This window comes from Crocodylus siamensis, chromosome 15 (assembly GCF_052110815.1).
Source record: "Crocodylus siamensis isolate JL-2025a chromosome 15, ASM5211081v1, whole genome shotgun sequence".
Taxonomy (NCBI): domain Eukaryota; kingdom Metazoa; phylum Chordata; order Crocodylia; family Crocodylidae; genus Crocodylus; species Crocodylus siamensis.
The window spans coordinates 15709750-15735611 of NC_143409.1; the positions used below are offsets into that span (position 1 = coordinate 15709750).

At 42.5% G+C, this 25862-nt stretch overlaps 1 protein-coding gene across 3 annotated transcripts in view; it reads left to right on the top strand.

Annotated features, from left to right (window-relative positions):
- ARNT2 (aryl hydrocarbon receptor nuclear translocator 2) overlaps positions 1-25862 on the top strand; it is a 164542-nt gene that overhangs the window by 94024 nt on the left and 44656 nt on the right. For all 3 annotated transcript variants that reach the window (XM_090030185.1, XM_090030187.1, XM_090030186.1), the window contains 5 exons: positions 24-126; positions 3260-3325; positions 3736-3821; positions 22997-23073; positions 25480-25614. In XM_090030185.1, the coding sequence (XP_089886311.1) occupies positions 24-126; positions 3260-3325; positions 3736-3821; positions 22997-23073; positions 25480-25614 (467 nt within the window). The remainder of the gene's footprint in view (positions 1-23; positions 127-3259; positions 3326-3735; positions 3822-22996; positions 23074-25479; positions 25615-25862) is intronic.

Here is a 25862-nt window from a genome sequence, read left to right on the forward strand (position 1 = left end):
ATTTCTCTCCTTGACTTTTCCAGGACGAATTTTGGATTTGAAAACCGGAACGGTAAAGAAGGAGGGTCAGCAGTCTTCAATGAGAATGTGCATGGGGTCGAGGCGTTCTTTCATTTGCAGGATGAGGTATGAGGTTCTCTGTATTACTGTAGTGTTTTTTGCCCTTTCTCTCAGCTCTACATTTTGGCCATAGGTATGAACTTTTTAAAAATGTGGAATGTACTAAAAAATACTCTGATTAAACATTTCCAGAATACTTGTTTAACTAGTGTTAAACTTTCATTTGCCTCTGATTTAGTAAGAAAGTCAATAACTCATATCCGTATTGCAGTTGTGCAGTATGGCACAATGGTAAAAATAATTGCCTAAACTTCGGTCCATCTTAACCACTGGAATGTAAGCTATTGTCTCTTTGACTTTGATTATTTAAATCAACATTCTGGAACAAATTCATCAAAAATGGGATGGCAGTGTAGCTGTGTGTGTGTGTGTGTGTGTGTGTGTGTGTGTCTCCCCCTCTCTCCCCCCAACGCATTAAAAATGTGTTGAAGATGAGCAAAAATTGAATTACATACTTAGTCAGCAATGCAAAAATTAACCAACTGTGGTAAGAATTAAACAGATGTCAGCTAGCTAATTCGACAAAAATGAGTAATTGGGAGAGGGTTTTATTTTGCAATGCTCAGAGTAAGTCCATTCATCTGACTTTAATGAAAAAAAATACACAGGCTTGTCTGCAGCCTGTTCCAGGCATATAACCTGAGGAAGAGATGATAAAAAAAGTTTTAAGAGACACATGGAAACTAAAATGTTGGAAGGTAAAATCAACCCAAAGATAAGCCTGCTTATGTAATTGGTATTTGCATAATGTTTTGAACATGGCTTGCTAATTCAGCATAGTTATTAAATCCAAAGGCAACTGTTTGGGGTTCAACCAGACAGGGGGCAAAACTTCTTGTGATGACTGACTGGAAAGTGTTATTATAGAAATTCAGAGCCCTCATATTACAAATATAATGGTTTCTTGCTTTCCTGATGGACCTTATTATGGCTGGCCCTGATTGTATCGACTGGATGACCAAAAGGCATAGGGAACCCCTTTCCGCTTCCTCCCATGCTCTGTGAAGGAGGTAATTTGGCCACTGCAGGGACACTCTAGGTCTACTGGTAGTTGAATTCAAACAAGGGATGAGTATCAAACTAGAAGTGGAGGACTAGGATAGGAGATAATTCAGCAAGGAGGGAGGGCATGCTTTACTATTCCTATGACTATGACAGTTTAAGTTATGAATCCCCCAGTATCCTAAAAACTCCCTCTCTTAGTACTCTGTACTGCTCAGAGAGATAATTTAGCCCTTTAGTCACAGGATTTAGTAACACGAGTACTGTATTTACCCGAATCCAAGATGACTGTGAATTTAAGACAACCCCTTAATAATTAGATTCTGCGCATGGAAAACATACATTTTGTTATGATTTCCATATATAGAATCTAATTATTGGAGGGCCATCTTAAATTTTTGTCCCCCTTTTTTACCCCATTTCCCCACACTGCTACAGTGGGAAAGGCAGATGTAATGGGGTAAGATCAAGCAGCTTGCCCCCTGCCATCTGCTCCCCTGCAGCTGGAGCTGCGGCAGCTGCTTGCCTTTTCCACCATCTCACGCTCAATTCTAAGATGAGGGGCTCCCCACCCTGTGTTAATGGTGAAAAAGCCCTTGTCCTGGAATTGAGTAAATGCAGTAATGTCTGTGCTGGAAGTGGACTCCAGTAACATATGTAAGAGGGCATGCATAACTCTTAGAATGGTTCCTTCTACCAGTAATGTACAACCCTGTCTGATTATTGAATTCAGGCAAGTTACGTTTTAGTAAAACAATTCAGTTTGAGTTTTGTTATTTAGAATGCACCTCTTTGTCCTCTAACCACGATTACTGATCATGTACTGAGGTCTTTGAGCAGACAGAGCCAGACCTAATATCTAGTTTACAATTGTTCCCCAGCTTTTAAAAACAGCCATCCAAATCCCAGTTATTTACTAACGCCCTGATCCTGCAAACACTAATGCATGTGAGTAACTTTACACACGTGAGTAGTCCCATTGTGTTTCTAATTCTAAACCATTTTCATTGTTCCTTTTCCCTTTTACTTTCTGGCAGTGACTGGTAAAACTCTTCGTGGGGGCAGAGGGGGATGTTCAGACCCACATCTCAACCAGTCCTCAAATAATGTGAATTTCCCATGCGATTCCTTCTTTTGTAGTCTGAACATTCTCTTTTCCAATGAAAATACTCTGTTTTCTCCTTCAAAACTATTTACGTGGCTTCAAAGGGACACTAATAGTTAGATACAGAGTTATGCAGTTAAATGTGCAGTTGGATATGCATATAAATATAAGCAGCTGTGAAAATAATTTATAAGCAAGAAGCCGGTTAATATTATTAACAGGCAGTCAGTACGTAGCAAACCTTTGTTTCATAAAAGTCTCTTGGAATATATGTAGCAGTCAAATATTTAGTACAGTAATATCGTGTGCCAGTATGTATGCCAGCATACATTTCTGTGAGAGTACAACAATAGTACATAAGTAAGTAGTATATGAACTGTATGTATTTGAAGTGGATATTTTATATGCCACACTATATCACAGGTGGAGCAGAAATGGATTGTACAGGTGTACATTCAAGAGACTAGTGTCTGTTGCACAAGTAATTGGTGAATGCACAAGTTTAGATGAATATGGTTTCTCTGTGTCAATAGGTCCCCTGGAAGCTGGAATTTATTTTGTGTGGATTTATTATTAGAGGTCCTAAAGCATGTATTTTGTTTAGCTTTTGTAGTTGTTTTTAATGTGTTGTGGTCTGTTACAGTCTATCTGTGCTTGAAACGAGTGCTGGAATTCTCTGCTTCAGGCTCTGTCTTTTATTCTTGTGTTTCTTATCCTTGTATTTTTTTATCTTCCTCTTTATTTTGGGGCATTCTTTTGTAAGCCAGCAGATTTTCTCCGTATTTCTTTAAATCTTGAAATGGTCTGGGGCATTAAACAGGGGAAAATTAAAAGGGAAGTTATAGTAACTGCGACTTCTAAGAAAATACTTCCCCCCCCCCCCAAAAAAAAACAAAAAAAGCCTTCCAATCAAAAGCAAATATACAGTACTACTTGGCTACGTTTTAATAAAGGTTTCTAAGTGCATTTTCCCCAAGCATTCCTATTGCAGTACCTTTTCTTTAATCCTTTAAAATGCCAATTTGCTTTTAGGTGTGGAAATGCTCCTTTGGATCACTTACCTCTGAACAGAATAACCACCATGCGGAAAAGATACAGGTGAGCCCATTTCACTTGACACTACAATCTAACACTCAATCAATGAACTCTCCCAGTTATTCATTTCACTAAAGCTAAATCTTTTAAGTGTCACATAGCTAGAGCTTATGGCTCACAAGTACTGTGAGCTTATGCTAGTGAGGAGTGAGCGCAGGGCTGGAAATGCTAGTCCTGGCAATGTCACCGATGTATTCAAGGCCTCGTATGTGTCAGCTAATGTTTTTGCCTTGATTCACTTCATTCATACAATGATATTTACTTACCAGTCTCACAGATATGTCTCATGATTAGATAAGGCATATTTTTACCAAAAAAATTGGTAGATTTGTGTAAAATAACCAGTACTAATATAAGTGTCAAGTTCTGTTGGAGGTCAAACATATTACAGTTGTTGTTTCTGGTCCATGTAGGAATGGGCTAGGCCCAGTAAAAGAGGGAGAAGCACAGTATGCTGTCGTCCATTGCACTGGATACATCAAGGCCTGGCCACCAGCAGGTAAAAAATCCTTTAAAGGCAGCGTGCTGGGGACTGACTGCAATACAACTTAATCTCTTACCTCTAGAATCTGTTGGCCACTTTTCTAGTTAGAAACTTGGGTCCAGATCCAAAAAGCTACTTAGATGCTTAGATTCCTAATGAAATCTCTGAGAGATCTGGCCCTTTAGGCTGGGATTTTCAGAGGAAATGAAGGGAATTTGGAGCCCAGGTTCCATGGCAGTTAAGTGTCTGATTCCTTAAGCTCATTTGAAAACCCCAGTTTTAGGATGATGATGATGATCTTAAATGCACAGTGACCCATATTTAAATTTACTTAGCAACTTCTATTTGCTACGTACGTTCAGTTGTGACAAAACTGCCTGGTCCATGAGAAGCCTGTAGAGATTTAAACTTGATGCTTTAGATGAAGGTGAAAAGTAGTTATTTTATGCCTGATCGTATGTACTACCCATTGTTTGTAGTTGATACACTTCTGCATGAATTTGACGTTAATTTTCTTAAGTTGTTGTTAAAAAGTTCAGAGAAGCTGATTTTGATTGTTGAACTAAATCAAATTTAAAACATGGAGCAGTCATTTGCATCCCATTTAAACTAGTTAGTCCCCATCCATCTTCTTTTGAAGAACAGCATTAGCATTTTCGTTGCAATCCAGAAGTTGGTCATTATTGTTATGCATCCGTTGTCTCACTGGTATTCTACTACTTTTGTTTCCACATAAAACTTGCATAAAGGTCATTGACAATTGTAAATATTAACTGAAGAGGCATTGCATGTGCAAAATGACACATTACAAATGAGTATAAAAGTTGAGGCTCAAATTTTGAAAGTTTTTGGAGCCTAAATAAAAATGACCTGGTTTTTCAGAGATGATCATTGAAGCCAGTGCAAGCAGCAGGCATTCCACATCTTTAAAAAAAAAACTCACAAAAGCTTTTATGTTTAGACTAGCGAATTGCTCGTCCAGAATGATTGGGGCGGGGTGGGGAAACGGAGCACTGCCACCCAACACCCAGCACCACTGCTGCCTCCGGGTGGGAGGGGTGGGGTGGGGAGCGGCACTTGTACATGGCAGCCACTGCTGCCACCGACCACAGCCTGCCCCCCATCCCATGTCTGGCCCTGGGCCCCCACACCCTCCCACCCCATGCCCGCCCCGTGCTGCCACTGCTCTGCCTCCAGCCATGCGCTGCATCGCCACCACTGCTGCTCTGCATCTGGCCCTGCACCACCCACCTCCCTTCCTCGCCCCACTCTGCTGGAGCCCCACCCTGCCCATCATTCTTGATGCAGCACTGGCTGGGGTCATGCCACACCCCTCTAAGAGCATTACAGACACACAGACTAAACTCTTTATGTGTATATAGATTAGATGTTTAACTTTGGATTTCATGTTTGAAAGCTTTAGCATCAATGTGGGCAAGTGAGCCCTTGCTTAATGTAGAAAACATTACAATCACTACTTCTGAGTATCTCTGTTTTGTAGTGAAGTTTTTGGGAATCAAGTCTATGCATGCTGCTTTGGATTATAAAAAAAACCCCATTTGCGTACTGTAATTCAATATTACAGCTGGGAATATTTACATAGGGGAAAGTTCTGTGAACAAAGGGAAGCTAGCTGAGGATCACTCAATCACTGTAAATGACTGGTTTGGCTGACCTTAGCTCTTGTAGGAGATGAAGAGGTTGTTTTTAATCTGACAACTTCTGCTGGCATGAATCGAAAGAAGAGTTGTTTTGTCCTTTTGTGGTTAAAGTTTAGTGTACCGCAAACATAATTCAGGTTTACTGCATGGATTAAAAGCATCAAAGGTCCCATTACACTAAAACTATATGTTGCTTGGGCAAATCTTCACATGCAGCTATCCATTTCTTCTTGATTCTGCATTGATGTGCATTTTCAAAGGTTATATAATTTTAATCTTACAATATTTTTCTCACTCTCATACGTACTATATGCATTCAGAAATGAAAGTGATACATCCTTCTGGAATTCATCAGTCTTCAACAAAACAAAGATGATTCATATCACATGTCAACAACCTATACTTTAAATCAGAAACAGTAGGATAAAACCCCTCATCTTGCACATAGTGGAAATGCGCATGCTGCAAAGGTCAAAATGTTTCAAAATCATTTTATCTTCACCAAGTAAACAATAGAGTCTTGAGCGAATGTCTTTAGCAAAGTGTGCCAGTATTGCCCTTCAAGGAGGTTTCAGTTTTCAGAAATTTCCTTTGGCAATTTCAAATGCAAGTGAATTCAGTTGTCATGTGCTAAATCCAATATCCTGCAAGATGTGTGCAGTTCTGCTGAATGGACAGCTTGGCTCAGTCCAAAAAGTTGCAACAATTAGCAGATAATTAATTGGAAGCCCAGCAATAAAGACCTCACATGTATATGGCTTTAAGCACTATATCAAAACTGTAACATTTGGTTGCCACAAAGGAGTTGAACAAGGGCTGTGTTGTAGAAACATAGGTCATTAAAGGATCTCCTGAATTGCTGCTTCCAGTCACCTGCTATTGCAGCTGCGGTATCATATAATCCCTTTCATAGTCTTCTGAAGCTAACTTTTAAAAGTAGTTCTGTTTTTTGCCTCCACCATATCAGCCAGAAGGCAGATCCAGAACCTCTTTGCTCTGTTGTTCAGAAACCTCCTTCTATTACCCAGCCTGATTTGTATTCATGGCACGTTTGTACCCATTTGTTCTTGTGTTAGCATTTTCCTTTACCTCATATGCTCTTCTTTCTCCTGGCTGTGTTTTCCCCTTGTAATTATAGACAGCAATCTTATCCCCTCAGCATTTGCTTTGCTAATTAAACAAACCAAGCTTGTCCAATCTCTCCATGTGCTAGACCCTCCATTCCCCTGGTTTTCCTGGTAGCTCTACTCTGCACCTCATCTAGAACAAGTTAATGTCTTCTGAGTGTAGGTGACCAGACGTCATCTGAGGTGAGGTCCTACCACTGCTTTATACAACAAATACTTCATATCTCTACTGGAAATACCATTATTGATGTGTCCTGTGATTGCAGCTCTTAGTTATCCTGTGATCGACTAATATACCCACATTGTTTTCCTCCTCAGTCCAAATAACAAACTGCCAGCTTGCAATAAGACTTAATATGACTGGTCCCCAAATACATGACCTTGCATTTTATACTCTTGGGTAGTATTCTGCTTCCATTACTCCCGTTCTCCAGCTGATCCAGTTTTGATATGCTGTGTCAGAGTTCCCAACTCCAGAGTTGTTTTTAATAACAATCTGCAAACTTTTTACTACCACGTTTTACATAATGCAAATCTAACCCTTCTGGCAGGCCCTGGATGGCAGTAACAAGGTTTGGATTCAAATTTAGGGGTTTAACACCAATCGTAGATTCAAAAAAAATAAATTTGCAGATGATCAGTTAAAAGAAAAGGTCTTGATTTGGCAACCTTGTTTGACTGCTGCAGCAATATTATGCTGCCCCCACCAAGGGTATCTCCTGCTGATAACTCTGACTGCACCCTATACCATGCTATCTGCCCTGGCCCACTTCCTAGCATTGCCACCCCTTCCCCAACCACTACTACTCCTGCCCTGGCATGGATACTCACTCAACTGCCTTTCTGCCCTCCAGCTCCCTGCAGCTCTCTCATGGCTACACTGCATTCCTCCTTGTATCTATTAGAAGCGGGGGATAGCCAGAGAGAGACAGAAGTAGCACATGGCTGGGCAGTAGGGCTGTGTGAAGCTTTGGTCACTGATTTGATTCGGAGGAGATTTGGCCCAATTCAGCGGCCAAATCTCTATGTCCAAGTCGAATCGGGAGAGCCATTAATCTCCGAATCGAATTGGAAGTTTCTGATTTGATTCAGAGAGATTTAATGATTCAGCCACAGACACAGCTTTGTATGTTTTTTTTTCTATGTACCTCGAGGTACCAGGCATGGCTTGTGAATGCTCAGATGGTAGGGCAGATGGAGTGTCCCACGGGAGTGCAGGGGGGGTCCCCCGCATGCTTGGTGGTGGACCTGCAGGGAACCCCCGTGCCCCCCAGCTCGGTGACTGGTGCCCCCTGGGCCTGAGAGGGCATCTGGGCTCCCCCTGTGGCCGATCGCTGAGCTGGAGGGGTGTGGGGGAGTCTCCAGCTTGGCAGCAGAACCCAAAGTGGGGTCCACCGCCGAGTGCCCGGGGGGACCCCTGCACTCCCATGGGACACTCCATCTGCCCCACCATTTCAGCATTCATGAACCACACCTGGTACCTTTTTCGAGGTATGTAGAAAAAACATAAAGCTGTGTCTATGGCTGAATCACTGATTCTCTGAATCAGAATCAAATCTTCAGATTCAGATCTGGCCAAACTGAATGAGGACATGATCCAAATCAGCAAATCAAATGGCTGTCCCCTGAATCGGGCCAAATCCAAATTTGAATCAAATACTGCCCACTTGGCACACCCCTACTGGGCAGTGGGCCACAAGTGAGCTGCAAAGCCCTGACAAGCTTCCTCCAAGTATAGCACTACCACTCAGATACCAGCGGGAGCATAGTGGTGTTGCTCTATTCCATCTGTCCATCACGCTCGTTGTTTCTTAGCTTTTTGCAGTCAACTCTTCCTCTTCCCCCCCACTTCCTTTTTTTGGCTGTATTTTTTTTATTATGGACTGCCTGTAAATTTACGGAGAGTTGGCGACCCTGATCCAAATTATTCTCTGTGTTGACAAAGTCTCATAACTGCAGCAGACTCCCAGGGAGATGCATTGGCTTTTAATACATTTGATGTGGAGTAAGATACTAGTACATATGCCTTTCATATGGTTCTGTTTTAAACCATACTGCTTAAACCAATGATATATGGTGCATCTCTTTTGGGGCATGTTAAGTACAATGGGCCTTCCATTTTTTCCCCCACTGGATCTTCTGTTAATTTATTTTCTGTCTCCATCTGGTGCTGCTTTGTGCTATCCCATTGACTTTGAGTTGCTTGGGTATATCTGAGAGTGGAACTTGTTCCCTAGATATACCTGTGGCAATGTAACACTTCTCTTGGTAACATGCTATAATATGCAAAGCAAATTAAATATCTTAAATGCAAAAAAAAAAAATCAAATGTATTAACAATCTATTACCCCATAATGTAATTACTTCTGTAGCATCAGGTCCTGAGAGCAGCAGCAGGCATCTAGTTTTTTGTATACGCTTGAGCCTTTGGAGTAAATCTGGTGTGCAGCAAACCAAAGATGTTTTCAGACTAATCCTCCTTTCCTCGGGATTACCATTTATTTATATAGAGACACCTGGACTTCATAACTAAGGCCTTTTTTCCTTCTTCAAGATCATACAAGGTGGAACAGTGGCTGTGCAGCCAATATATGACACCAAGTCACGTTTTTATGAAGAAGGGAAAGAAATATTTAACAAATTCACTTAATATTAATTTGTTTGCCAGATGGTATATTGCCTCCTTTTTAGCATGTGGTTGTGACTATAAGCATTTTTTTCAGTGAGAAAACAAATGAAATATTTCATCTCTATTGTCAGCCTGTTCCTGCACCCTGGGGATCTGGAGTTTAATCCAAGCACAAGGGGAAGAGAAGTTTTTGCCAACCCCCCCCCCCCCCCCCCCGCAAACACTCCTCCCCAGGTAGCATCTTACTGCTAGCCATGCAATCATAGAATCAATGAGTCGGGAGGGACCCTGCCATGGGCAGGAAGGAGCACTGGGGGTGGCAGGGGTCACAAGACCCCAGCCAGGTGCCTATCCAGTCTCCTCTTGAAGATCTCCAGGGAAGGTGAGAGCACCACCTCTCTGGGAAGCCTGTTCCAGGCTCTGGCTACCCTCACAGTGAAGCAGTTCTTCCTAATATGTAACCTAAACCCATCCTCCCTCAGCTTGTGGCCACTGTTCCTGGTGACTCCAAAGGGGGCCCTGGTGAACAGACTTTTCCTGAGTCCCTGCTGATGGCCCCTGATAAGGTTGTAGGCAGCCACAAGATTCCCCCTCAGTCTCCTCTTACAGAAACTGAAGAGATTCAGGTCCCTCAGCCTCTCCTCATAGGGCTGGCCACAGAGGCCCTCAACCATACGAGTGGTCTCCTGTGGACCCTCTCCAGGTTCTCCACGTCCTTCTTGAAGTGCGGCGCCCAGAACTGGACACAGTACTCCAGCTGCAGCCTGACCAGCACCGCATAGAGGGGGAACAAGACCTCTCTGGACCTGTTAGTGATGCCCCTGTTAATGCAGGACAGGGTGCAGTTGGCTCTGCCTATTGCTTCATCGCATTGGCGACTCATATTCATCCTGGAGTCAATCCTGACTCCAAGATCCCTCTCTGCCTCTGTGCTGCTGAGAGGGTCAGCCCCTAACCTATAACCATAATGCTGGTTCCCTCTCCCCAGGTGCAGCAGCCTGCACTTGTCCTTGTTGAACCGCATCCTGTTCAGATCCACCCACTTCTCCAACCTATCCAGGTCTGCCTGGATGCGGTCCCTGCCTGCCGGTGTATTCACTTTACCCCACAGCTTGGTGTCATCGGCAAACTTGAACAGGGTGCTCTCCACACCCTCATCCAGGTCACTAATGGAGATGTTGAACAGCACCAGCCCAAGGACCAAGCCCTGGGGGACTCCGCTGCCCACACCCTCCTAGGTCGACTTCGACCCCGTCCACCACCACCCTCTGGGTTCGCCCCTGGAGCCAATGAGTACAGTTTGAGCAATGGTAGGACACTGTCCTGATTAATGCATCTCAACAGTTGTCTGGGAGACTAGCTAGTTCAAACTCCAGGGTTCATTTAGTCATCCTTTCCAGAGAATGCCACTGATGTTCCTAATTAGTACCAACCTTGACTGAGTCTGTTATTTAAAATGGTAAGAGGGATGGCCCAATGAACTATAGTCTGGTAAACCTGATATCAGTGCCAACTAAAGTCAGGGAGCACCTAATTTGGGGCTCTATCAAGAAAGAATTAGGGGGAAAAATATAAGCAAAGTCAGGCAACGTAGTTTTGTAGAAATAGGTCTCGTCAAGAATAGGCGATAGATATTGATTGGCAAAGTTGTAGATCTGATTGCTAAAGGCAACCATGTTGATGCATGATTTATCCAAGGCCTTTGATGTAGTACCAAATATTATGTTAATTAAAGAAAAATCTATTATGTAGAATTAATAGGGAACATGATAGATGGATTAAAAACTGACTTAAAATATACAGGTATATCAGTGAAGGGTTCTTTTTTTAAAGGGGACCTCAAAGGTCAGTGGTCAATTTAGTACTGTTAATTATTTTTTTTCAGTGATTCAGGTGATGGAAGAGGATGCAAAAGGCATGAAGATTCCTGGGCCGTAAATAATGAGAAGAGCAAGTTACTGTAGGAGTTACCTGAATAACCTGGTTAAATAATCACGATACAATAAAATTAGCTTTGATACAGCCATGGGGATCTGGGAATCAAGAAAGTAGGTTTTATCTGCAAGTTGTGAGAGTCCATTTTGGAAAGAAGTAACTAAGGGAAGGACTTGGGGATCAGCCATCACAGTAATGGCTCTCATTGTGGCACTGGATTAAACGGACTAAGGCGAACGTTGGGAACATAGGAAGGGGCATGTCAAGCAGAAGTAGGATAATATTCATGCCTCTTTTCACAGCACTGGTAAGACAATTACAAGAACAGTGCATCCAGTCCCCACTTTGAGAAGGATCTAGAAATACTAGCAGCCTCAAAGGTTGGGCAAAAATAAGCTGGGTTTGGAAAATAAGCCTTCATGATATGAGGCCTAAGGAGGTGAACCTATTCACTTTATTAAAAGGTGGGCATTAAGAGGTGACTTACTAACTTTTATATGGTTGCTTACACATGGACAAGGTAGTTGTAATGGAGGCATTAGAGGCTTCAAAGTTTAGAAGCTGAAGTTAGACAAAGTCAACCCTGAAGTAAGCTCTGCTTTCCTAGCTGTCTGGGCAGTTGCACATTGGAGTAGATTATCCAAAGAGGTGACAAATTTACAGTTGCTTGGAGCCTCTAAGGCAACATTAAATATCTTTTTGTAAAACTGCTGTACTACAGTTTCTGGGAGAAATGGCATGGCTTGCGTGTGCAAAGGCACAGGCTAGAGCTTGGGTGATCCTCTTTCACCTTGGGATTTGTGAATCTCTGACACCCCATCTTTCCTTGTGGGAGAGCAGTACTGTAGTACAGTCACTAAATTTACAGTGCCTGTAGCTTGGTATAGTTCATGTTTATAATAAAATCTTATACTTTGCAACATAAGTTGTCAGCTGCAGGGGTCAGGAGGGAGTATTTCTTCAGGAGGGTGTCGGATGGTGTCGTCCAAGGGTTCTGAAGCATTGGGGACCCGTGTTTGGTTGTAGGCAGGACAACAAACGGGGTAACCTGTGCTTGGAGGGGGCAGAGCAAATCTTTTCTTAGAAGGTTGGCTGGGGAGTCTTGCTCACATGCTTAAAGTCATGTTGATTCCTAGACTTGCGGTTAGCAAGGAATTTTCCCCTCAGCAAGATTGGATAGTTTTTGCTTTTCTTTGCAGCAAATGGTAATGGTTCACTTGTTGGGATCATATCTCATGTAACCAGTTACCTGTCATATTGTGACCGTGGGCATTGTTGATACTTTGTTCTTGCCTGTTCTGTGTGTGGTATGTAGCATCGTTTCCTGATGTCTAAAAAGCTTTAGCTTAACTCAACCCTTTGGGCTTAATGTGGGATTTCGGTAAAACTTAATGGACTGTAACACACAGGAGGTCAGACTAGATGGGGTAATGGCCCTTCCTGGCCTTAAGAATACATGAAACTGCAGAATTACTTTTTGAGATGTAGCTCCCTCTGTTAAAAACACGGGATGAAATTCTTTGCTAACTTGATTCCACTGACTGCATTCTGCAGACAGTTAAGTCCGCAGAATTCAAAAGTGTGGACCTTGACTTATTTAAAAGGGAATTAGTCCTTCAGCTCCCAACAAAGTCTAAATTAATATGAATGCTTTTCCCTTCCCCTCCACCCCATTCCTGCCTTCATTTAAGAGACACATTTTAAGAGAGATTTTTCCAGTGGCCCAAAACATAAAATAAATTCTAACATTGGCCAAGATTTGATTGTGTGAGGAACAAAACCCTTCACTAACACTGAGAGCTAATTTGACGACTGCCAGACCTTACCTTAGGGTTGACTGTCAGTGGGAATAACCACATTGTCTCCATGCCTGACTGATCTGTGAGACCCTGAATCTTTTCACTGTCATTGATGGCCAGACTGCTTCTAGCCCTTGTATGTGTACCAGAGGTATGGGAATTAAAAAAGGAATGTCCGCTATACCCTACACCCTGGGTAAAAAATCCTGCCTCCCCCTTGCATGGGTTGCGCCTATGGGAGAATAATCTTCTTGAAGTAATGCCTGGAGGATGCAAAGGTTATGGCCCCTACCTTTCATTTTCTCTTTCTTAAAAACAAATCCCGAAAATGCGCTTCAGCCTGCACACTTAACAAGTAAGCCTGTGTGAATAGAGAAGTATTCGATTTGGATTCGGATTTGGATTCAACTGATTCAGAGGACAGTGATTTGATTCAGAGATTCAGATCACTGTCCTGAATCGAATCGGCCGAATCGGCTTCAGAAGATTTGGCTCTGATTCAGAGAGATTTGGTAATTTGGATCGGCCAGGGAGAGGCAGGCACAGCCAGGCGGCTGCAGGTTCTCCTGCGGCTCCTCTGGCTGTGCCTGCCTCTCCCCGGGTGGGGGGAGCCACAAGAGAAGTCCCCATGGCTGCCCTGCCTGGCCCCATCCACTGCCCGGACCCAACCTAGTCCCAGCACTTAAAAAAGCCCCATGCTCACCAGCTCTGGCAGTGGTGATTAGGGCCTCTGGGCGCTCATGGCAGAGCCTCCCTGCACAGCGCGGGGCAGTGGGGGTCACCCCCCTGCCTGGCAGCTGCCCTATGGTGCTGCCCTGCACCAGTTGGACAGCTTGTCCCAGCGCCAATCCCTCCCCACACCCCCAATCCCAGCACACTTACCAACCAGAGGCAGCTGTCAGCTGCATGTTTAGTCAATGGCCAAATCTCTGAATTGGCTGAATCTTTTCCAAAGCTTTTCCAAATCTATTTGGATGCCTCAAATTGGTTTGGAGCTTTTACTTGATCTCCCAATTCGATTTAGATTCGGAGATTCAGTCCCCAAATCGGGCCGAATCTCCTCCAAATCGAATCAGCTACAGAAGTTTCGCACAGCCCTATTAACAAGCTCCCCACAGGAGGGGGAAGAGGAAGATACAGTCCTACCTGGAGTTTCCCTGGTGCACTGTCACACTGCCCCATACTGCATGGTGTCATATTAAGTTTTACCCAAATCCCACATTAAACCCAGCAGATTGAGTTAGGTTAAAGCATTTCAGACATCACTAATTTGGCCACTAGGTTTTGCCTGTGGGTAAGTGCATGGAGCCACTTTGAGGGGCAAATCCATTCAGGTTGAATTTGTAAGTGTCCTGTCTATTTTCAGTCTTTGCCTCACTACAAAGGGCAAGCATCTGACAGACATGCAACGGAGTACCTCTTAAGCCATCATAAATAGTATACTGGTCTTGCATAGATTTTGCAGAGGCATAAATTTCTCCCAGAGTTAATTTTCTGTGTCAAACCTAATTGAAATTTGTTTTGGAAAAAGCTAAGCTTTGTTTTCCTAGCCGGGTCTACTATGTGCTGCTTATGTGTTATAATAAACAATGAAATGCAGTGCTGAATTATTTTGAATCAGGTGAAAAGACTCCTTATTTGAAACTGGCTGAGCACACATTCCAGTCTCTGATCCTTCATTTTTTTGGTCTAATGCAGAACAGCTAAAAGAACCTGTGCTTCTCGTTGCATGTGAATTGTTGAGAGTTAGGAGTAATCCAGAAAATGTTACTTTTTCCCAATCTTTTTCTTTTTAAATTTGATTTAACGAAACAGATGCCTTTTTTCAATTATGGCATTATGTTTCTGGAAGGAAATGAGTGTTATACCATCCATATGATCTTTCCCCTAATAGTTTTGTTCATCACATAACAATTGATGGAAAATATTTGGTTGAGTGGAATTGCACTATGCCAGCATGTTACTGTTTTTTTTAAGTAGAAAATCAAAGCCAGGATCAGTGTGCTTGCTTGCATGGGCAGAAAGTGCAGGAAAACCATTTGTATCAGCAGAGTCAAATAGATGGTTGCCCTGGGGTGTTTCAAATAAATCCCAGTAAAAAAAAATCTCTCAAATAATTCAGAAATCTGTTTTTTTGTTCTCATCCTTTTTGCTTTCTATCTGGTCTTTTTTTTTTTAATTCATTTCTAGTCTTCCAAGTGAGACTTATGGTAACTACTTAACCACAACATGCCAAAGTAGTTAGGTTATTTTAGTTTTGGCTTGAACTTAGAAGTTTGTGCAAAACTGCTCCCTTTGACAAACCAAAAAAAATAGTTGCTTGAATACTCTCTACAGTGCTATTATTTTCAAGGCTTTTCAGAAAGCAAGCCATTTTTTTTTGGAATTTTTTTCACAAAAATACTATTTTTACAGATCAGCAATTTTTGTCCTGTTCCTTCCCCCCCGCCCCTCCTTTTTTTAATTTCAATTCATGCGTACAGTTCTTCTAGAACTGTTACGAGATCATAAAACATCCTACATGTAAATGATCCTATATAGGTATGGTAGTGTGAGTGATGTTGTAGCTGTGTTGATCCAGAAAGGATTTCTTGCTGTGATAGCTTTTCATAGGGCTGGAGGGGACCTCATAAGATCATCTGGTCCAGCCCCCCCTGCCCAAGGGACAGAAAGTCAGCTAGAGTCAAAGAATCCCAGCAAAATAAGCATCCAAGTGTTTCTTAAAAATGTCCAGAGGAGATGCTTGCACCACCTGTGTATTGGACCAGCTGTGTATTTGGGATAGTTAGGCAAGCTTTCAGCTACATAGTTGGTCCAATAGAAGATATTACCCTAAGAAATCCTTGCCTCTCGCATAATTTCTGGACTATTTCATAGATTTATAGACATCAGGGCTGGAAGGGACCTCGGGAGATCATCGAGTCCAGCCCCCTGCCCAAAGGGCAGGAAGTCAGCTGGGGTCATAGGATCCCAGCAAGATAAGCATCCAATTTGCTCTTGAAGGTGTTCAATGTAGGTGCTTGAACCACCTCCACTGGCAGGCTGTTCCAGACCTTGGGGGCTCGGACAGTAAAGAAATTCTTCCTTATGTCCAGCCTGAAACAGTCTCGTAGTGGTTTATGACCGTTTGACCTAGTCATCCTTGGGGTGCTCTGGTGAACAAACGTTCCCCCAGATCCTGGTGGTCACCCCGATAAACTTATAGGTGGCCATCAGATCACCCCTGAGCCTACGCTTTTGCAGGCTAAAGAGCCCCATGTCTCTCAGCCTGTCATTGTAAGATCTGTTTTCCTGACCTCTGATCATGCGCGTGGCTTTCCTCTGGACTCTCTCAAGCTTCTCCACATCCTTTTTGAATTGTGGAGCCCAAAACTGGACGCAGTACTCCAGCTGCGGCCTCACCAAGGCCGAGTACAAGGGGAGAATGACGTCCCGGGATTTGCTCAAGAAGCATCTATGGATGCAAGCGAGCGTTTTGGTCGCTTTACTAGCCGCAGAATTGCATTGCAGGCTCATGTTCATCTTGTGGTCAATGATGACCCCCAAGTCTCTTTCTTCTGTAGTGCTAGCCAGCGTAGCGCTGCCAAGCCTATAAGCATGCTGCAGGTTTTTCCTCCCAAGGTGGAGAACCTTGCATTTTTCGGTGTTAAACACCATGAGGTTCTCGTCTGCCCATTTACTGAGCTTGTCCAGGTCAGCCTGGATCAGGCTCAGCAAATCATGGTTACAACATCCCTCTTACACTGTCGTAGCATGGAAGATATTGAAATCAGTGACCTGACAAAGGTTGTCTAACTCTTTCCCAATTACATAGTTGGTTTAATAAAAGATATCACCCTAAGAAATTCTTGCCTCTCGCTAGGTGGATAGTATTTCTAATGGAGGTGTGTGCAATAACACATCCACATATGGTGTGATCTCTCTGTCTCTCTCTCTCTCTCCACTTGCATTCCAGTTTGGCGTACTAAAACTATAAACCCCCAAAACACCTTATAAATATGTACTGGATATGTTGTTAAGACAGTGAGAATGATTGGGAAGATTTTCAAAACTGTTCCTTCTGTCCTTTTAAAAGCATTCCATTGTCTTAAGTAAAACTGCTTGTTGGCATATTGATAAATTATGAATAGCCTCTTGCCGGACAGGATCCTATTTGTGATTGTCAGTTTTGTGTTTTGCAAATTGTTGTCATTAAATAAGACAACATAGTGCAATATTTACTTGCGAATAGGAACATATGTCTTGCAGATGAGAACGGAAGCCTTTCCAAAGGGTTACATGTTAGGAATGTGAATAACATTTGTGTGTTTATTTTGTTGAAGTTTTTAAAAGGTCAATTTTGGAGTCTTTCTCCTGGGTACACAATTTTTAGAATATTTTTGGAATTGCTCATTTTCAGGCAAACACAAATTCTAACATATGGAGCAGCATTGCATCTTGTGCTCAGAGTTGGATGAATTAATAGTATAACCAGTGCCCAGATCTGTATATTACCCTTCCTTATGAATCTGGGTTCCTTTTAATAATAATAATCCCGTAGCTCCTCTACACATGCATAGTCAGACAGTTGCACGCTCAATCTTTATAACTATCAGCAAGAGAGTACAGAAAAAGAATTTCTATTCAGACCAAAAAATATGGTGCATGGAGTCCTACCAATTATAGCACTTAAATTGTGTAGTGCAGGCAAACAGATTGGCAGTTTGGCGGTTTTAGAAGCAGTTTGGTAGTTTTTTGTTTTAGAAGCCTTGAGAAGGTTAGTGATTCACTGGGTCATGTAGTGATTAATTCTAGGCAGATTTTTTTTTTCTTTTTTATTCATGGTCTTGTGGAATAACCTGACTAATACATTTTCCCATGTGTTACATAGCTTTAATGTAATCCGTCTTTCAAAAAAATGCAAAATGTAGAACAACAGCTTTCCCTGCCAATGCTGAGCTCCACCAGGAATGGCATTTCTTTAGCTAGGTTTAATTTTGGAGATTGTTTATGTTGCTTCTAGTTTATTTGGGCAATAGTGGACCTGGACCAAGTTCCAAAAAAGGAAAGTATTATTGAAAGCTGAAGCAAAAAGACTATGTGAACTGGAAACCATCCAACTGAATATCTTTGCCATCCTTTGCAATATATACTGAGTCACTAAGAAAACTATTAAAAAAGGGAAAAAAGGTGATTGAAATCAAAGATAAATTACCTTTAAAATTGTTCTTTTTAAATTGAAAATGCCATTGTAGAAATGAAAGCATTTGGCTAAGATTATCCAGGATTGATGCCTAGTTTTAAGCTTTTCAATCCATGTTTAGACCCATAAATATTGAAGTGGCTGACTTTTTAGAAGTCCATGCACAGGTTCCTTTGGTGTTGTGGATGTCCATCACCTTGCCACAAATATTGATGTACCTGAGGATGGACTTTGACAGTTGGGTTTGAACATGTTTGCTGTTTTCCCAAACAAGAGATAAACTGGGTTTGAACATGTTTGCTGTTTTCCCAAACAAGAGATAAGGCTAAACCCTATTTCACCTTTACTTGCCTATGTGGCACTTTTATGTAGCTGCAAATTTGCAATTTTCAACATTCACTTTGGCAAAAGTTTTTACTTTTGATGAAATAAATATACCCGGGGTGCAAAGGAAAGCAGAGGATGGCAGCTCTCCCACCTTTTAACACAATAACTAAGTACAGACGGTCAAAAAGCCCAAGGTTGAATTGATTAAATCTTTGCAGGTAAGCTGTGTGGATTGAACCAATAAGCAAATGAACAGACATTTACTTTTGATTCCAGAAATACAGCCACATTCCTGCAATGACCCAAGCTGGAAGCTGTGGGGGGGCACTAGAACATGACTCCCTGCTTGGCTGGAGCAGACAGCTTGGGCTAAGGCTAGCCTGCTACCCCTGCAAATGGGGGTTTCCAGGGGAGGTGCAAAGCATCTTGGGATGGTGGTGGACTGTGAGTTAACTTGAATCTGGAGGGGATCTGGGACGGAAGTTCAGTAAACTGATTTAATGTAAATCAGCTGAATCTGATACTACATCCATCCAAGTTTAGCTTAAATTGGTTTTAACCATTTTGAAAGCGGTTTATGTGCATTGAGCTTCTGTTGTGTTATAGCTTTGATCACTTGTACTGGTTTGTGTTATTTCTGTCCTTTGCCTATAGCCTAGTGGTTAGGGCCCTTGCCTGTAGGGTGAGAGTCCCTTGCCAGTTATAGCCCCCCACAGAGGGAGATTGAACCTGCATCCCTTGCTTCCCAGCAGAGTGTTCTAACTACTAGGTCATGGACTAAGCATTGCCCAGAGCGCACACCTCCTGAAGCTAGGCCACTGAGCCGCCTGCAGAAGAAGGTATATGGGGCTGGGAGGAAAACATATCAGAAGGAGGGTGGCTCAGTAAAATGGATGCTGTTCTGTAGAGAGGCAGCCTTGTGCTCTTATCCTGGCTCCTCATCTCAGCAAGGTAAAAACTATTGCACTGCTCTATATCCATCTATCTGATAATAGGAAAAGCAAAACATGAGAAGTGCCCCACAACTCACTACTGACCTAAAAGGCAAGAGAGCCTGGGCTCCTTTTCTGGGAGCTTCCAGTAATCGTAACTTTCTTGCAACTAAGATTTTGGGGCTTACATGACATTATGTGCGTGCCTGGGTACTTACCTGGGCACACCCAGAGTACAGCCTTCTGAGCATGTCTCCCCAGAAAGAGATGCTCTATTAACATTTTAAAAACCTGATGTGTATGAGGCACAAATAAGCATGTCTTATTTTTAAGGCAGAAGACAGGGTAGATATGCTCTTTATAGACTAACTAAATCAGTTGCTTTTAAGTCATTCTTACAAGAATGTTTCTGCCTTTCCAGCTCCTCTCGTCTGTCAGAACTGCTGCACTTTTTCCTCTATGCAGTTCTTTTTGGGGGCATTTGTCGCGTGAGAGGGGCAAGTGGTGATGGGTTCTGCTTCACACCCACTGTAAATTGTATGTCATTACCAGCCAAACCATTTTTTTCTGCCTCTTGAGCTGAAAACGTGTGGACGTGCAAAGGATTTTGCTTTTCGGTCTTAGCACCTGGCCTCCACTAACAAATGACCTGGTGTTAGCCACGATTTTATCAGGAAATGAACAAAGCTTTAGAGGCATGTGCTACCTTTTTTGGGGGGGCGGGGGGCGGGGCGGGGGGGGGGATGGAGGAGGGGAGATTCAAGAGACAAGTTATCTTCTTTCTCACAGGAGGCAGCCAGATGTTGTTCTTTGTGTGTATAAGCTGCCTTTAGATAATGACGAAGTTCATTCAGCCTGTAGACTTGCTGTATGCAAATAGAGCAGTGAAAGAAAAACAAGACAGCAAACCCACGGCACGCCATCTGTTAGCTCTGTTTGGATATCACTGCTATAAAGCATATATAAATAGTACGTGCAGCATTTGTGTGATAATATGGGTATCATTTATGTTTGAAGCCAGACATTTTGCCGGCTGTCCAATAATGTGGGGTTGTAACAGTACAGCAATTATGATCATGTTGTACTGAAGTCATTGCTTTTTAACATGGCTGTCTAACTGGCCTGACCCTTATTATCATGAGGGCCCCTTTGCATCACTTTGGCAATGTAAAAGAGCTCGAATAGGTTGCAGATGTCATTTGTGCTCATTTTGAAGTGTTCTTTACACCGAACATGTTCAGTGCAGGGTCTGTACTGAAAATGAGACCCAGGGATCCTCTCTTCTAAGCGTACAGTGTAAAAATGTTGCTTGAAAAATCAAGTGGACTTATTGAATCCAATCTTATTTAAAATTTTGCATTTAAGTTGTGGCCCCTTAAAATGTAATCTTCAGATCCTGTGCTGTCTTGATCTGCATGTGATACTCCTGAGAATGAGACATGGGAAACGCATGGATTTTGTTCAGCTATAGCGGGGGGAGGGGAAGAAGCAGCAGCAGTGGGGAGAAAGAGGTCTGATTTGGATTTGTACATGCCCTGAAAAGCAGGGCAGCTTACTAGGTGAGAGACTTGGGTTCTTTTCCCAGCTCTGTCATTCATTTTTTTTTTTTTTTGTGCAGTTTTCTAGGCCTGAGCAAAGACTGCACCTCAGTTTGCTCTCTTTAAAAAGGACTATAACGCATCTCCTTTGTAATGCGCTTTGTGTTCTATAGTTGAAATCCAAGCTAATTATCATGATCTACAGATCAGAATTTGGGTCCTTGGATGGTAACTCTGAGTACAAGCAAGAGCAAAATGATGATGACGCTTCCTGAGTGCATTGCACAAAATGTATCTTTTTTTTTTTTTTTTTTTTCATTTGTATCTTACTGCAACTGTGTGAAAGTGGAAAATACCTTCTGTAGAGGTTCAGAAACTCTCTTGTCAAATAAGGCAGGTCTCATCAGTATGGACTGTTGTTCTCAGACACCTGTCCTGGTCTAGCTGCCATCACTTACAGTCGTTATTCAAATGCATCATGAAAAAAACCCCAATATCCTGCTATTCTCTATGCAGTCCAAGGTTCCATGTAGTGCCAGTGGTTATATTGGGAAGTATAAAGTTTATGAGGATAACATCTAAAAAGCGTTTGTTGCTTCATAGCTGGTAACTGCTTTGCAATTAACTTCACTAAGATAAAGAATTGCTTTTTAAGTGACTCATTCTCTGTTATGATTTAATTCTGAGAAACATTGAGAAAGGAGCTTGTAAATATCTTCAAATAAGTCAACAATGTTACTTTAAAGAGTTTGCTTTCCAAAATGTATCACAGGAAGTTAATAACCTAAAATTTGGGTTAGGAAATCTCCTTACTAAAGGCTTAACAGAATACCATGTAAACAACATTCATCTAATGAGCATTTCTATTTGTTTAACACCGGGGTGAAAGGATATACACACATGCTTTGAAATATTTGCATGTTTATTATAATCAATTCCATTAAGTAATTGAAAACAATTTACTAAAGCACCCAAATGCTTTTCAGTCTGGTGTTCCCTTTCACCACAATAAAGTTGGTTAAATATTTTATAATAAAAATAAACTGCCCTCTAAATGTAGAAGCAGATAAGCAAGCTAAATGACAAAATTATGTCTTTTTGTAAAGATAATATTTAGTACATTCTACAAGAGAGAAACATTTATAAAATGTATGAGTTCCAGATGTTAAAGTGCAGTAAACTGCAGCACAAGTATTCTACAAAGAAATAGTAGTCAAAATATTGCCAGCACTTGAGGGTAATGGGTTTAGTGTTTGTGACTCCTTGTACTTTCTCTTCAATAACCGAAGCACACTGTGTATTTTTGTGCCCAAGAAAGATAATTCAAGCAGTGGTTGCTAATTTCTTTGAGCTTGTGTCCTCCACTTCTGGTTTGAGTGTGACTTTTCCGTGGGGCTTAAAATCCCAGGTATATGTACTGCAGCCTATTTGGAATCACAGTCCTTGTTGTAGAAACCACTGATCTGAACAAAGGCAGAAGCCAGGATGAAAACTAAGCACGAATGCTCAAACTCCAACTCATGGGCCAAATCCAGCCCACAAAGCTATGGTATCCAACATGTGGGGATCCTTGTGGGCCAGAAAAATTGGCAGCTGGAGAGCAGTGGAAGCTCTGCACGGCCAGATCCAGCCCTACCCAGGCCATTGCCATGCAGTGGGATCAGGGCCAGGCCTGCCCACCAGACATCAAGGTTTGGCCAGGCTGCTCCCTGTCCACCACCGCCACCCTGTGTCCAGATTGGGTTCAGAATGCCCCCTCCTCCCCCCAAAGGATGGATCAGTTGTGCTGTGCACCTCCTGCCCCCAGTCAAGCCAAGCCCCACTGTGCCAGTCCCATGTACTGGACTGAGCCCACTGACCAGATCCTACTTTAGATATGGCCTGTGGCTGGACCTGACGCTATCCATCCAGCCTACGGGGCAAAAAGGTTGAGCACTACTGATCCAAAGTATCTCTGATATACAGAGCCATCTGATATATGAGTGGTTCTTTGCTATTACATCAAAGTGTTTCTTTGCTTTTCCTTTTTATAAGTGCTTTGCTCCTCTATCTCCTTTTAGGAATGACTATCCCTGAAGAAGATGCAGATGTGGGGCAAGGTAGTAAATACTGCCTTGTCGCAATAGGGCGGCTTCAGGTAAAGACCATCTTTCAGTTATATAAGTTGCTGCTGAGAACAGTTGTTCTGCTTGTAGTTCAGTCACATAAACAAATCTGACAGGGTCTGATCACTAGATTAAATGCCTGTGATTATTTCCCCCCCCTCCCTTCCCCCCCGCCAAAAAAAAATTTCTGTGATGCCTGTTGGTCAAGTGATTTGCTTTGAGGTTAGATGGGCTGCAGAAATGATTCTCCTGTAAAGTTACATGGGTGCTCTGTAAAAGGAAGAGATTTGAGGATAGACACTGATGTGTATTTATTTCTCTAATTCCTGGTTAATAAAGTTTAATCAAACAGGAAAAAATGTGTTTCAAAGTCCATGTGGAAAATGCTACTGTTAATGCAGTCAGGAGGCTCTCAATGGTTTGCCAGCCATAGCTTCTTTTTTTTCCCCCATTGTATTATATGACCCAACCCCATGCAAAAATATATCAAAAGTTTTTGTCCAGCACATCCATATTTGACATCTCCAGTAGAACTGTGCCTTTATACAAAGCTCAAGCCTTTGAGCTAGGAGTCCTAGGAGGTCAGAGCACTGATTTAGAGTTGGAGTTATCTTTGTGAATCTCCTAAATCATAAAAACAAGCCATTTTTTATGTTCTTATCTGGGAATCCTTCCATTAGTAAAAACATTTGATCCTAATGCAGGGTCTCTTCTTGGCCTCCACTTGTGTCCATCTGTTCGGATGGCCTAGTTCCTTCTTACAAGGTAAATGGCACTTTCATTAGAGCAGAGCTGCCAAGCTAGTACATTTGGAATGAGCAACTTGCATATTACTGGAAAATCTGTTATCACTTCAGCAAAAAGCATCTCTTCTATGTTAACACCACCAAACTATCAGATAGCATTTTTTTACTTCATCACACTTATCTGTGCACTGAGAAAATAGCCAAGTGGTAGAGAGAAGGAAAGTAGGGGCTTTCCAGATGTAACTGCTGCCAAAATAGACAGTTGCCCAGAAGTCACATTAATAATATATGCAATGTCTGAGCATCTCTTACACAAGCCAGCAGCTGCTTCATGAGGGAAGGCAACTGAGGTCAGGCCCAAGGGACAAGGTCTAGCACAGAGCAGTGAAGGAGCCCCAGTTAAGACTTAGGCATTCGTGGAATTAATTTGCAATTTGAAAGCAAATAGTCTACTTATTCTGGCCCACGAGCTGCTGCATTTTGGGGGACAGACCAAAAAAGAGTCTGGAGTTTGGCTGCGTGGGGTGTAAGGGAAAGGTGGAGCAAAGACAGCTTTCACTCACAGCCCAGCTAGGAATAGATAGAAGTAGATGGATTGCATAAATCTCAAACACAGAAATGCTTAATTCATTCTGAAGAACCTTCACTAGGAAATCTGTGCTTTTCTTTAAGGGTGATCATTTGCACTAACATCATGTCTTGCGTGCTGCAGAGAGCTATGTCTAGAGTTTCATGGCCGCTTAGATTAGCTGTTACAACCTTCTTTGTGAGGATATCTTTAATATTGTAGTTACCTGAATCCAAGATGACTTCATGTTTAAGACAACCCTCCAATCATGAGATTTCAATATGTGAAAAACCACAAATTTGTTATAATTTTCCATGTATAGGATCTAATTATTGGCAGGTAGTCTTACATTTGCCTCCCCCCCAACTGCTGCAGCAGGGAGGCAAGCTGTGGGGAAAGCAGGGGCAGGTGAGTGTGTGATTGTGAGACAAGCAGAATAGGGAGCAGGCAGCTTGAGCCTTGCCCCTTACCTCCAAGTGCCTGTGTCCTATGGCGTCTCCCTGCTTCCGCTGCTGTCCTTAGCAGATCTGGATGAAGGGAAAGCCCCAGAATTGCTCTTGACCCACCCTTCCCTGCTCTACCGGGATCCCATCTTGGACAGGGACAACATCAGTGATGTTCAGGTTCCTCTTTCCAGCACCTGCTCCCAGCCAGTGAGGGAGACTGGAGTGGGGGGAGAGGGAAGGGAGAAACCAGGCAAAGAACAGACGCTGGAAGGAGGAACCTGCACACCTTTGATCCTGTCCCTGGCTGAGCAGACACCCAGCACAGCCACTCCCAGCAGCTCCCAGCTGGAGCACTCTGATACTCAGTTCTAAGACGAGGCTTTGCTTTCCTCATGTTAAGCAGGGAAAAAACCTTGTCTTGGAATCTAGTAAATGTGGTGGGTGTGTTTTCATGTTGTACTCTGTGTCCAAGCAGTGTGAAGTGGTCTTATGTTTTTGTGCTGAAGACTAGACCGAAACCATTACAAAGCCATTTTATATATTTCCTACTTTCTTTTACACCCCTTTAAAAAGCTGACAGTAAGCAGACAGACTTTGTCATCTTAACTGAAAAAGCAACCTTTATTTCCAGTGACGGTTTCTTTTCCAAATTGCATTTGTCTGATTCTTCCATCCTAGGTAACTAGCTCTCCGGTGTGCATGGATATGAATGGAATGTCCGTCCCTACAGAGTTTTTGTCCAGACACAACTCTGATGGAATAATCACGTTTGTTGATCCAAGATGTATTAGTGTGATCGGCTACCAGCCGCAGGTCAGCTCATCATTTTAAATTGAGAGCTTTGTTAAAACTAATTGATGAGATTCTGTTTGCAGCTACAGTATGAAGTAACTTTCAGAAGATGCAGCATTTTCATTGAGAAGCAATAGTCTGTTGCGCTGTCCCTCAACGTGCTGTTATTTGAAACTTCACCTTTTTCTCCACACTGTTCACACATCTTTACAATTAAGAGGTCGTTATTAAAAAGGATATTCTTTTTGGATCTTTTGTCTTCCTACCCC